Source organism: Coregonus lavaretus (assembly GCF_964263955.1).
Source record: "Coregonus lavaretus genome assembly, chromosome: 14".
Lineage (NCBI taxonomy): Eukaryota > Metazoa > Chordata > Actinopteri > Salmoniformes > Salmonidae > Coregonus > Coregonus lavaretus.
The window spans coordinates 46429209-46443703 of NC_140001.1; the positions used below are offsets into that span (position 1 = coordinate 46429209).

General features: G+C 42.3%; 1 protein-coding gene across 1 annotated transcript in view; it reads right to left on the reverse strand.

The window, feature by feature from the left end:
* Positions 1 to 2909: 2909 nt before the first annotated feature.
* Positions 2910 to 14495, reverse strand: part of LOC311141625 (zinc finger MIZ domain-containing protein 2-like) — a 70425-nt gene continuing 58839 nt past the window's right edge. The window contains exons 16-19 of the mRNA XM_084177014.1: positions 14215 to 14459; positions 9317 to 9483; positions 8492 to 8707; positions 2910 to 3748 (exon numbers count right to left, since the gene is read on the reverse strand). Coding sequence (XP_084033140.1) covers positions 3641 to 3748; positions 8492 to 8707; positions 9317 to 9483; positions 14215 to 14459 — 736 coding nt within the window. The 3' untranslated portion in view covers positions 2910 to 3640. The remainder of the gene's footprint in view (positions 3749 to 8491; positions 8708 to 9316; positions 9484 to 14214; positions 14460 to 14495) is intronic.

Consider the following 14495-nt stretch of genomic DNA (forward strand, 5'->3'; position numbering starts at 1 on the left):
TTACCTGTATAAAAGACACCTGTCCACAGAAGCAATCAATCAGATTCCAAATTCTCCACCATGGCCAAGACCAAAGAGCTCTCCAAGGATGTCAGGGACAAGATTGTAGACCTACACAAGGCTGGAATGGGCTACAAGACCATCGCCAAGCAGCTTGGTGAGAAGGTGACAACAGTTGGTGCGATTATTCGCAAATGGAAAAAACACAAAATAACTGTCAATCTCCCTCAGCCTGGGGCTCCATGCAAGATCTCACCTCGTGGAGTTGCAATGATCATGAGAACGGTGAGGAATCAGCCCAGAACTACACGGGAGGATCTTGTCAATGATCTCAAGGCAGCTGGGACCATAGTCCCCAAGAAAACAATTGGTAACACACTACGCCGTGAAGGACTGAAATCCTGCAGCGCCCGCAAGGTCCCCCTGCTCAAGAAAGCACATATACAGGCCCGTCTGAAGTTTGCCAATGAACGTCTGAATGATTCAGAGGAGAACTGGGTGAAAGTGTTGTGGTCAGTTGAGACCAAAATCGAGCTCTTTGGCATCAACTCAACTCGCCGTGTTTGGAGGAGGAGGAATGCTGCCTATGACCCCAAGAACACCATCCGCACCGTCAAACATTGAGGTGGAAATATTATGCTTTGGGGGTGTTTTTCTGCTAAGGGGACAGGACAACTTTGCATCAAAGGGACGATGGACGGGGCCATGTACCGTCAAATCTTGGGTGAGAACCTCCTTCCCTCAGCCAGGGCATTGAAAATGGGTCGTGGATGAATTTTCCAGCATGACAATGTCCCAAAACACACAGCCAAGGCAACAAAGGAGTGGCTCAAGAAGAAGCACATTAAGGTCCTGGAGTGGCCTAGCCAGTCTCCAGACCTTAATCCCATAGAAAATCTGTGGAGGGAGCTGAAGGTTCGAGTTGCCAAACGTCAGCCTCGAAACCTTAATGACTTGGAGAAGATCTGCAAAGAGGAGTGGGACAAAATCCCTCCTGAGATGTGTGCAAACCTGGTGGCCAACTACAAGAAACATCTGACCTCTGTGATTGCCAACAAGGGTTTTGCCACCAAGTACTAAGTCTTGTTTTGCAGAGGGGTCAAATACTTATTTCCCTCATTAAAATGCAAATCAATGTATAACATTGTTGACATGCGTTTTTCTGGATTTTTTTTTGTTATTCTGTCTCTCACTGTTCAAATAAACCTACCATAAAAATTATAGACTGATCATGTCTTTGTCAGTGGGCAAACGTACAAAATCAGCAGGGGATCAAATACTTTTTTCCCTCACTGTATTCCCCCTCAGGAGACTGAGAATATTTGGCATGGGTCCTCAGATCCTCAAAAAGTTATACACCTGCACCATCGAGAGCATCCTGACTGGTTGCATCACCGCCTGGTATGGCAACTGCTCGGCATCCGATCGCAAGGCGCTACAGAGGGTAGTGCGTACGGCCCAGTACATCACTGGGGCCAAGCTTCCTGCCATCCAGGACCTCTATACCAGGCGGTGTCAGAGGAAGGCCCTAAAAATTGTCAAAGATTCCAGCCACTCTAGTCATAGACTGTTCTCTCTGCTACCGCACGGCAAGTGGTACCAGAGTGCCAAGTCTAGGTCCAAGAGGCTCCTTAACAGCTTCTACCCCCAAGCCATAAGACTGCTAAACAGTTCATCAAATGGCTACCCAGACTTTTTTGCATTGACCGCCCCTTTTTTTACGCTGCTGCTACTCGCCGTTTATTATCTATGCATTGTCACTATACCCCTACCTACACGTACAAATTACCTCAACTTCCTGTACCCCCCGCACATTGACTCGGTACCGGTACCCCCTGTATATAGTCTTGTTATTGTTATTTTATTGTGTATTTTACTTTATTTAGTAAACTCTTATTTTTCTTAAAACTGCATTGTTGGTTAAGGGCTTGTAAGTAAGCATTTCACGGTAAGGTTGTATTCTGTATTCAGCACATGGACAAATAAAATGTGATTTGATTTTAAATGAAGTCAGAGCCAGCCCTAGCCTTTTGTGGGCTCTAATTGAAATTTTGTTGGGGGGCACCCACCTTGCCAGCAAAACATTTTAGAGGCCCCGCTTTTGACAGCGGAGAGAAAAAATATACGTTTTAGAGTTAATTTCCTGCAATTCTACACATTTTGCCACGGAGCGAAGAGAAAATGTTGCAGTTTTAAAGCAAGTTTGCTGCAATTCTATACATTTTGCCATGGGGCGGAGAGAAGATTTAGCAATTTAGCTAACTTAATGCAATTCTTCTCATTTTGCCATGGGATGAAGAGAAATGTCTGCAGTTTTTAATACGATATCTGAGTGAGAGTGACTAACAAAATGAATGGAGGCCCCCCGGTCTGTAATTGGACCATGATTACTACAAGTTTAGATAGTTGGCTAGACGAACTTACAATCTAAATAATTTTAGCTGACATGGGCTAATTAAGTGACTGTCAGTGACTGACATAACAAGAGAAAATCTGCTGACGCACAACCAAATGACGAAATTGCACCTAGTATATTCTACTATTCTAACTCTCGACAGTAATGGGACCCCGAATGAGTTCCAAAAATGTTTTATAATAATTGATCCGGGGGCCTACAAAAGGGCCGCCAGTTGCCCATCCCTGTGTAGTAAATGTTTCTGTCATTCTGCAAAGAGCAGGCATACAAAGCGTTAGTGTGGGAAGAATATAAAGTAGGCTAAAATAAAGGTTTATCTGGATCAGTAAGAACCAGTAGTTTGCATATGAATTCACATAAAAAAATGGAATAGGGGACTACATCTGGTTGCTGTAGATATCTTTGATTTAGCTAGAGACATGCATTTACATGTAGCCATAAAGGTATGGATCTGGCTCCATAGCTGCTCCAAATAATTGAGTCTCACAAAGCCTTACAGATTGCCATTTATTCCATTTGCCTTCCAGGTTGTTAACCATTGTAATGAATATAATGTCAAACATTTATGCATAAAAATCTGTTAATTTAGAATAGAAAAAGACTGAGTAATTGTTTGTGTGCCAGTGTGCTAAATGATCATAGCTTGGAATGAATGCATTGATAAATCACAGTAAAAGGCAGTGAAAATACATATTTTCTCGTTTATCTTTGAAACACATAGGGCATCCCCTCAATGTATTAATCTTCAATTTATTATTGTAAATTAAAAAAGGTGTTATTTAATCATACTTTGATGGACATTTCAAACTCACCAAATTCAGTTGGACATAAGTTTGCATCACAACTGCATCGACTAAGAAAATGTACATACATTTATAATCCCTTCTGAATGACATACAATAAATGTGATTCTAGTAAGGAAGCATTTAAATAAAATTGGATCCTTGGGCAAGAAAGGTAGTAACAAGGGAATGGATGCGGGAATTGTTTACAGATATAAAACAAAATATTACCATAGTTTATAGTCAGACAAAGGACATCAAAGATTTTCCGCATATTCAAAAGTCCTCTCGACACCCCCACCACTGACGGCCATTTTCGGCTCAAGGGGAGCTCTTATATTACAGGAAGTATTTTTAATACCCACATTGTAGGTGGGATACTTCTCGTTTGTAGTTTATGTGTTGCAGGGAACCATGGGAGACTGGAGAGGAGCACCAGGACTCAGTTGTTCTCAAAGAGGGAGAGTAGGTCATCATTGCTGTTGCTCGGTAAATCGGGGGGGCCAAGGTAAGACAGCAGCTCATCTGGATTTGTCAATTCAGGAAGTAACTGCAGAGGAGAAAGAGAAATGAGAATCCCTAAAGATTATGTACAACAACAGGTACTGTGCTTATGAACACATTGTGCCTCGCTCATCAATCAATCATTCACAGCACAAATATAGTCATCATTGGCATTAGCCATTGTCTTGCAAATTTTTTTGTAGCTCTGATTTTTTTTGTAGCTCAGATCTGTATGAAAATGTATGCACTCACTACTGTAAGTCGCTCTGGATAACGTAAATGTAAATTGGTCCGAGACCACTCGTATGCACATTGCTCTAAATTAACTTATTTCATTGGTAGCACTGGTGTTAGGAGCACAACATAAAATCTAGGAGCACCAGAATATATTTGTTTTAATTGATTGAGATATAGCATATTGGGCCTATATGAATTCTAGCTACTTTTGAAGCACATGTTGTGCTCTAGAAATGAATATTTAACCCTGTAAAGACATTTGTTTGTTATAAAAAGCTAAAATATTGATACAAAAACCTGTCATTGAAATTACAAAGTCATTTGTGGAATATTAGGTTTCTACATTGTGTAAAAGCACTACCTATTGAGATGCATTACATTGAAAGTATTTTTAAGACCGTCAGGTTTGTGAGATGCAAGAGATCAGTCATTCATTCATTGCTATGATCATTGATCTTCTAAAGAAGCTATGCCTTTTCCTTTCTTTCTGTTTAGATGTACCGGTAAAGTCACCAGGTTGTTAGCTAGCTAGCTAGCTAATGAGGTAACATGACTGAACAAGGTGTAAACAAATACCTGTGAGTGGTTTTGGAATAATCCGCGACATGGTTTATGAACAGTGCCTAAAAATGAACTTTTTGGTCCACCAACCACTGTGGCAGGTAGATCTGATTTATTTTCTTCTCTGTTTTGTTTTTCCAGGTTTCAGATTTCCCCCAGTTTTTCTCTCAAAATCACACTTTAAAAAAATAGAAAACCAACAAAATTGCATGTTCTAAGTCCACAACAACGCTTATACTTTTGAGGTCTGGGGAACAAAATAAAACATATTTTGTAGGGTATTGTTGCCTTTTAATTTCAATTGCGCACCTCAAGAGACTGGTGTTTGGCTAGTGGTGTTTCTGTACATGCATATAAGGAAATCAGTTAATTTAAATAAATTCATTAGGCCCTAATTTATTAATTTCACATGACTGGGAATATCGATTATGCATCTGTTGGTTACAGATAACTTTTTTAAAAGGTAGGGGCGCTGTCGTACACGTCGATCCAGAGCATCCCAAACTGCTCTATGGGTGACATGTCTGGTGAGTATGCAGGCCATGGAAGATCTGGGACATTTTCAGCTTCCAGGAATTGTGTACAGATCCTTCGACATGGGGCCGTGCATTATCATGCTGAAACATGAGGTGAAGGCGGCGGATGAATGGCATGACAATGGGCCTCAGGATCTTGTCACGGTATCTCTGTGCATTCAAATTGCCATCGATAAAATGCAATTGTGTTCGTTGTCTGTAGCTTATGCCTGCCCATACCATACCATAACCCCACCATGGGGCACTCTGTTCACAACATTGACATCAGCAAACCACTCACCCATACGACACCATACGTCTGCCATCTGCCCGGTACAGTTGAAACCGGGATTCAGCCGTGAAGAGCACACTTCTCCAGCATGCCAGTGGCCATCAAAGGTGAGCCTTTGCCCACTGAAGTCAGTTACGACGCCGAACTGCAGTCAGGTCAATACCCCGGTGAGGACAACGAGCACGCAGATGAGCTACCCTGAGACGGTTTCTGACAGTTTGTGCAGAAATTCTTCGGTTGTGCAAACCCACAGTTTTATCAGCTGTCCGGGTGGCTGGTCTCAGACGATCCCACAGGTGAAGAAGCTGGATGTGGAGGTCCTGGACTGGCATGGCTACACGTGGTCTGTGGTTGTGAGGCCGGTTCGACGTACTGCCAAAATCTCTGAAACGACGGCTTATGGTAGAGAAATGAACATTACATTTTCTGGAAAAATCTCTGGTGGACATTCCTGCAGTCAGCAAGCCAATTGCACGCTGCCTCAAAACTTGAGACATCTGTGGCATTGTGTTGTGTGACAAAACTGGACACAGAGGGCCTTTTAGTGTCCCCAGCACAAGGTGCACCTATTTAATGATCATGTTGTTTAATCAGCTTCTTGATATGCCACACCTGTCACGTGGATGGATTATCTTGGCAAGGGAGAAATGCTCACTAACAGGGATGTAAACAAATGTGTGCACCAAATTTTTGAGAAATACGCTTTTTGTGCACATTTCTGGGATCTTATATTTCAGCTCATGAAACATGGAACCAACACTTTACATGTTGCGTTTATATTTTTGTTCAGTGTAATAATTTGCAACAGCAGAGTTTGCAAAACAAAAGACCACCCGATTGATAAATCATCATATCATCATATTCAGCCAGGTAAGCCTACTTTGCAGTTAACATTTAATTTGGAAAAGTTTTATGGGAAAGCCTTTAGAAATTACTGTTTCGGCATCGCTAACTGGTACACAAAATGGTAGACACAGGCATTCCCATGCCGTTACGTCTTCAGAAAGTTGCAAGAAATGACTGATGCATCAGGGCACTCGGAAACACCTGCACAGTGAAGCCTATCATTACAACAATTATTATCTGGATGATTTTTTATCCTGGTCGCACTGGTGCTCCCAAAATTAAACGTCAGGTCACACAGAAAAATATTTAGGAGCATATGCGATCAAAATGGTCGCACTTTAGAGCCCTGCTTGTAGAAGTCAAACATTAAACTTGTGTTGGTTTTGCAAATGGGTTTTTCATAAGATCAAATCCACACATTATGTTTATTACACATTGTTGGCGCAAAATTGTTTTATTACAGTCTAATGCTATTGTGGGTGCAAAATGGTTTGTTACAGTCAATGGTAATTTTCCAGTGTCACTGGTAATTTTCCACAGCTGTCCATTAACCTCTTCATACACCCTACAAAGGAGTGATTTGTTATTCGGCCTTATCTCTGGGACACTAAAAGCCATCCAGGCTGAATTCTTCTCCTGTCTGTTTAGGCTCTAAAGATCTTATCACTCCCCTATCTTAGACACATAGGCTGTGAGAACTAGCTTTTATTTTTTGTATGCTTTAAGGGAGTAGAGCTAAGTACCCCTTATCTCTCATGTAAGCTTGCCTCCCCCTAGGAGGGTTAAGCAGCTCTTTGTGTAGATGAAGTATATAAAGACTGTGAATGTAAAATCTTTGAGATCCTTTCCGGTATATACTGAGAATTCCTTTCCAGTAGATCCTGGAAGTTACTTTCCAGGTTCATCCTGAGAGTGATCTTCCTTCCAATTGCTTGAATAAATCTGTTATTGCTGATAAATGAGTTCTGCCTGATTCCTCAAACTATTTTTCCTCAACAACATAATACACATTACGTAGTGCAAAAGCATTGTGAAAAGTTCAAAACTTACCATAAACCTCAATCTGGCACTATGAAAATGTTGCCCTATTTATGAACATGTTGATGAATGAGGGCCATTGCGTAGCAGCTCTGCATTAGTGGAAACCAAGACTGTTCTCAGGACAGGCCTGGTTGTAGCTAGATATGTTTGAGTTACCTCCCGGGTGTCGCAGCAATTTAAGGCACTACATCGCAGTGCTAGAGGCGTCATTACAGACCCGGGTTCAATCCCGGGCTGTATCACAACCGGCCGTGATTGGGAGTCCCATAGGGCGGCGCACAATTGGCCCAGCGTCGTCCGGGTTAGGGAAGGGTTTGGCCAGGGGGACTTTACTTGGGTTTGGCCAGGGGGACTTTACTTGGCTCATCGCGCTCTAGCGACTCCTTGTGGCAGGCTGGCATCCTGCAGGCTGATCTCGGTCGTCAGTTGAACAGTGTTTCCTCCGACACATTGGTACGGCTGGCTTCCGGGTTAAGCGGGCGGGTGTTGAGAAGCGCGGTTTGGCGGGTCATGTTTCTGAGGACGCATGACTCGACCGTCACCTCCTGAGCCCGTTGGGGAGTTGCAGCAATGAGACAAGATCAACATTTTATTTTACCTTTTTCTCCCCAATTTCGTGATATCCAATTGGTAGTTACAGTCTTGTCCCATCACTGCAACTCCCGTACAGACTCGGGAGAGGCGAAGGTCGAGAGCCATGCGTCTTCCGAAACACAACCCTGCCAAACTTCACTGCCTCTTGACACACTGCTCGCTTAACCCGGAAGCCAGCCACACCAATGTGTCAGAGGAAACACCGTACAACTGGCGACCGTGTCAGCGTGCATGCGCCTGCCCGGCCTGCCACAGGAGTCGCTAGAGCGAGATGGGACAAGGACATCCCGGCCGGCCAAACCCTCCCCCAACCCAGACAACGCTGGGCCAATTGTGCGTCGCCTCATGGGTCTCACGGTCGTGGCCGGCTGAGACACAGCCCGGGATCGAACCTGGATCTGTAGTGACGCCTCAAGCACTGCAGTAACTTAGACCGCTGCGCCACTCGGGAGGCCCCACGTTTGGGACAATTTTAACATTTTACCTAACCCGTTTCCTAACCTTAACCTAATTCTCCTAACCTGCTACAGAAAAGTAACTTATGCTAGTCAAAACCAGCAGACCTGCCCTGAAAACAGTCTTGGATTCCACTAATGCGATACAGCCATTGTGTACAGTGTGAATGTAAATGTCGTGTAGCAATGCACTGAGTAGCTAGTTCATGAAGTGAGTGAATGAAGTGAATAAAAATGTTGCTACTCACATCCAAGGAAGGCTCTGGCACCTCCGAGCAAGCGGGACCCCCTAACCCAAAGGAGCTTTCTGTGTGTAGTCTGGTGTTTTGGGAGGGATTGCGAGGCTGCATCATGGGTGCCCCTGGTCCCCCGAGGTGCGAGTTGCCGTGGAGGCCTTGATGCTGCTGATGCTGTTGATGCTGGAGAGAACTGTGGGAGGAGTCCATGCGGCCCAAATGGGGAATCTGAGTTGAAAAGAAGGTGACAGGATTATTTGCTCCTGTAATACACGTCAGTGCCACATCGAAGTCTATCATGGTTCGGAGTGTTAGAAGGAAAACATTTCTTTTTAAATAACATGCCAATTCAACTCAAATTCAACTACTTTTCAAAAGTGTCATGCTGCTTTCAATTAGAAATCATCATCAATTCATTACATACTTTATGACTTTGATGGCACCTGTGATTTGTAGAACGGCCAAGAGAACAAGGCAATATATGAAACCATCTTAACCCACACTTAACCTTGGGATATTTTTTATAGTTGAACTTCAACTTTATATGGTTAATTCATTCAGATTACATTATGAATTTTATGGATAACTTATCATAACGACATGTCTCATCAACACTGATTAGTCAACCAGGATGCACATACAAAAGAAAGAAAGACCAGGTCTACAACAACACTCCACAGTTCGGTCTCTAAACGACAGCTGGCTACAAGAAAAGTGAACAATAATACGTAAGAGCACAAACATTATTATTTTAGAGGTGCGATGGATTCGTTAATCAAGACTCCAGACTATTGAGAACAGGAAGAACAAAGCACTCAGCAGGGTAGAGGTTAGTACCTGGGATGACATGGGATGTCCGATAGGTTTGTCTGGAGTGAGGAGTCCACTTGGCAAATCAGCCTGGTAGGAGAGGGGGGGTGGTCCCGAGGAGAACTCCCCAACATTAGGGGTGCCAGGGGAATTTGGGAAGTCTGAGAACCCAGGCTGGTTAGGGTATCCCAATCCTAGGCAGAAACAGACATACACTCTTGTTACTCACACATTTTCCACCCTTTTACCATCAATTTACATGAGAAGAACGTTTCATATTTTTTTCTCACAGAGAGCATTTGCTAATTTATCAATTTCAAATTCTTGACTCGGCAATACTTTGTAAAAAATAAGAGTAATGTTTTAGCAGGGAATGGCTATGAGAGGTGATTTGGCTATTGAGGGAAAACCAGTCCAAAACCTTTGTATTTGTACACTAAAGAAAAAACGCCAGAACCATTCTTTACTGAATGAACTCTGCGTTGTGTTCATTAGGGCACTCCATAAAAAAACGTGTACAAATATTTTGTGACAGAAAATAAAAACAGGTGTTTCCTTTGTGAGACAATATCCTATCGTATCTCAGTCCCCCTTTGCAGCGTTTTTTGGTTTTAGATTCAGAGGGGTTGGGTTAAATGCGGAAGACACATTTCAATTGAATGCATTCAGTTGTACAACTGACTAGGTATCCCCTTTCCCTTCTCAATTTGCGATGATTTTGTCCAATTTGTCACAAAAATGCACTGACTTTGTCATGAAAACAGGGGGAAAGGTTTGTTGACGTGTGGCTTGATTTAACCATTTTATACTTTAAAAGTGTAGCAATTGGTAAAAATTGTGAGCACTCTTTTTGTAGTGCGGTGATCATACAGTTTTATGTGGTAATATTGCAGTGATTTGACTGTTTTATGCAGTAATAGTGCGGTGATTGGTCAAATGTGAAACCCCTCGCATAATAATCGCAGAATCCTAAAGGGACTGGTATCTGGTTCAGTGTTTTCTTTTCTTCTATTTCATGCCAACTGGACACGACCGTGGTTTGTTATCCACTGGGAAAGTCATGTCTAGTTCCATCTCCACTTCCGTATAAAGTCCCATACTGTTTTTGACTGGACTTCAAGATGACATAATGAAATTCATGAAAACGCAGTCACTTAAGACACAGTGTATTCAGAAAGTATTCAGACCCTTTGACTTTTTCCACTTTGTTTCATTACAGCCTTATTCTAAAATGGAATTAATTGTTTTTTTCCCCCTCATCAATCTACACACAATACCCCATAATGACAAAGCAAAAACTAGTTTTTAGAAATGTTTGCAAATTAATTAAAAATAAACTGAAATATAACATTTACATAAGTATTCAGACCCTTTACTCAGTACTTTGTTGAAGCACCTTTGGCAGCGATTACAGCCTCAAGTCTTCTTGGGTATGACGCTACAAGCTTGGCACACCTGTATTTGTGGAGTTTCTCCCATTCTTCTCTGCAGATCCTCTCAAGCTCTGTCAGGTTGGATGGGGAGCGTTGCTGCACAGCTAATTTCAGGTCTCTCCAGAGATGTTCGATCGGGTTCAAGTCCAGGCTCTGGCTGGGCCACTCAAGGACATTCAGAGACTTGTCCCGAAGTCACTCCTGCGTTGTCTTGGCTGTGTGCTTAGGGTTGTTGTCCTGTTGGAAGGTGAACCTTCACCCCAGTCTGAGGTCCTGATCGCTCTGGAGCAGGTTTTCATCAAGGATCTCTGTACTTTGCTCCGTTCACCTTTGCCTCGATCCTGACTAGTCTCCCAGTCCCTGCCGCTGAAAAACATCCCCATAGCATGATGCTGCCACCACCATGCTTCACTGTAGGGATGGTGTCAGGTTTCCTCCAGACGTGACGCTTGGCATTCAGGCCAAAAAGTTCAATCTTGGTTTCATCAGACCAGATAATCTTGTTTCTCATGGTCTGAGAGTCTTCAGGTGCCTTTTGGAAACTCCAAGCAGGCTGTAATGTGCCTTTTACTGAGGAGTGGCTTCCGTCTGGCCACTCTACCATAAAGACCTGATTGGTGGAGTGCTGCAGAGATGGTTGTTCTTCTGGAAGTTTCTCCCATCTCCACAGAGGAACTCTAGAGCTCTGTAAGAGTGACCATCTAGTTCTTGGTCACCTCCCTGGTGGTTCCAAACTTCTTCCATTTAAGAATGATGGAGGCCACTGTGTTCTTGGGGGCCTTCAATGCTGCAGAAATGTTTTGGTACACTTCCCCAGATCTGTGCCTCGACACAATCCTGTCTCGGAGCTCTACGGACAATTCCTTCAACCTCATGGCTTGGTTTTTGCTCTGAAATGCACTGTCAACTGTGGGACCTTTATATAGACGTCCAATCAATTGAATTTACCACAGGTGGACTCTAATCAATTTGCAGAAACATCTCAAGGATGATAAATGGAAACAGGATGAACCTGAGCTCAATTTCGAGTCTCATAGCAAAGGGTCTGAATACTTATGTATTCGCTTTGTCATTATGGGGTATTGTGTATAGATTGCTGAGATTTTTATTTATTTAATCCATTTTAGAATAAGGCTGTAACGTAACAAAATGTGGAAAAAGTCAAGGGGTCTGAATACTTTCCGAAGGCACTGTATATATAAAGTTGTCCGTATTTGTTGGATTTATGCAACAAATTTATGCATTTGGATTGATGCCGATGCATTTGACGAAGGTTTTCAATTGCGATTTTGTGCTTGAAGTAGCATCATTACGTCAAGGGAAATGTAATTACCTTGTAAATGTAATATTCTTGAAATGTAATATTCTTTCTAACAAATAAATATATTTCAGGAAATATCTTTCAGGATGTTGTGTATCCCTGGAAATAATCAGAATTAATGTAAACATAACAGTTTTGAAAACATAGCTTGTCCTAAAAAAGTGGACTCTTGGCAGAACGTACCCTGGGTATGGGGTAATTTGAGTATAGGGACAGTGTAAGTTGAGCTGCCTACACATGTCTGTACTGGTTGAAATATTATCATTAATCTTTTTTAAAACCATAACCTAGTTTTCCATCCAACCTTTTTATGCGAGTAAAGTCTGATAAAAAAAATTCACGACAGGCCAGATGGAAACAGAACATTTGTGAGTAAACTTTCCAAATGTCGACAAAACAAAATACGCTAGACAAGGTGGGATCTTTTTGTGTCTGTAAAATTTATTATGCGAGAAATGGCGGTGGAAATGCCTTTATGAACAAATATTGATATAATAACCATCATACCGAAGTAAACTTGGGAGTCACGCGATGATATATTGTGATCCTACCACTACAACTCGGGAAAGCATACAGTTTATAAGGCTACAGATCAAATCATTTATGATTAACTTCAGAGGGTGTTGAAAGTGCACAGTGATGAGCTTGCTACTCCTTTCCAATAAATCTATATTTAGGGTCTTAATCTGGTGACATGATGACCGACGCTTGGCTACCGTTTGACAAATAAAAATAATCTAGCTCTTTTGTCCATAATAATCTCATTATGTAGGTAGCCTACCCACACTGTATCTGCTAGCTGTTGGCTAGACCAGAGGGGCACATTCGCTATATAACGCAGCATTTTTTGTGACAAAACCATCAGTAGAGTTGAAAATGCAATGGAAACCCATTTAACTTGTATTATTTATTCGGTACATGGGAATTTAACCGCAAAAGTTATTTTTATACGCACTACGTCATCACGCACAGCATTTTATCCGCAACAAGTCAAACATCTCTGGAGGGAAAACGCACATGTTTTTATGCAGATTTGAGATTATTCGCATTTAAATCTGTCGCCAATTGGATGGAAACCTAGAAAATGTCCATATTTTTTCCCCAAACACAATCACTTTTATTTTAATCTTTTTAAGCACCTTTTAACACAGATGTAACACTTAACATACGCTTAACAACTAACAAACACTTTGTACTTTTTTAAAACACTTTTAACATAGGCCAGGCCCTGGAGTTACCTCATATTCCGGCGATAATACCATGCCTTACGCCTGGGAAGAAAACACTTTGCAACAATTTGCTCAACTTGCCATTGGATCATCCATTGGCTGAACTTGCACCTGGACAAATGGCTCAATTTACCCCACAGCAACCATTTTGACTATATTAGCCTACACACACCTACAAGGATGCACTTTCATGATAGGTTAAGGATCTCATACTGAAACTCATAAAGACCCCAACTGGTGTAAAGAAAAACAATATACTTTGGTTTAGATACAAGCATCATGATTTGCTTACCACTTTGGTTTAGATACAAGCACCTCATTTGCTTACCACTTTTTCCATGTGGTTTCTTTCTTCACAGATTCCATGAAAGGATCACTTTTACCCCTACCTACATGTACATATTACCTCAATTAACTCAACTACCTCATACCCCTGCACATTGACTCGGTACCGGGACTCCTTGTATATAGCCTCGTTATTGTTATTTTATTGTGTTACAATTTCTATTATTTAGCAAATTTGTATTACTTTTAACTGCATTGTTGGGAAAGGCTTCCTAAGTAAGCATTTCACGGTAAAGTCTACACCTGTTGTATTCGGCGCATGTGACAAATACATTTTGATTTGATGATATTGGTCACATTGATGATATTTGGTCACATAATACATTTTATGTATAGTTTTCTAGAAACAAAGGGTGGCTCAACTAACCCTTTGGCTCGACTGACCCAACTCTCCCCTATACCATTCTGTTTGTGCTGTCTTTCTACTCCTTTTAATGCCATACACGTTTGGCAGTGACACAGAGTCCAAGGAGTGGAATGTTAGCACAAAACAGACTACTCTTGAAGTCCATAAAAAAAAATACTTTAAAAAAGTGGATATGGAAGTGAAAAGGACACCACGCTTCCCTACCGCATGAGAGGAGCTAGTCAGTCTACCTTGGCTGGGGTAGTCCGGAGTACTGCCGTTTCCCCCTGCTGGCATGGAGGGGTAGGGCGATGAGGCTGGGCCCAGGGAGGCGATCATCTCCATGACACTGGGCAAGATCATGTGACTGGGGCTCAGGGTGCGGCAGCGCTTCAGTGCCGGACCGTCCGGCTCTTCTTTGATGTGAAGGTCGGGTTTGATGGGAACGGGTTTCCAGCTGCACACCGGGTCAATGGTAATCTCCTCATACTCCGAGCTGCGTGCGTGTACAATTCAGAGGTGAACGTTTTAG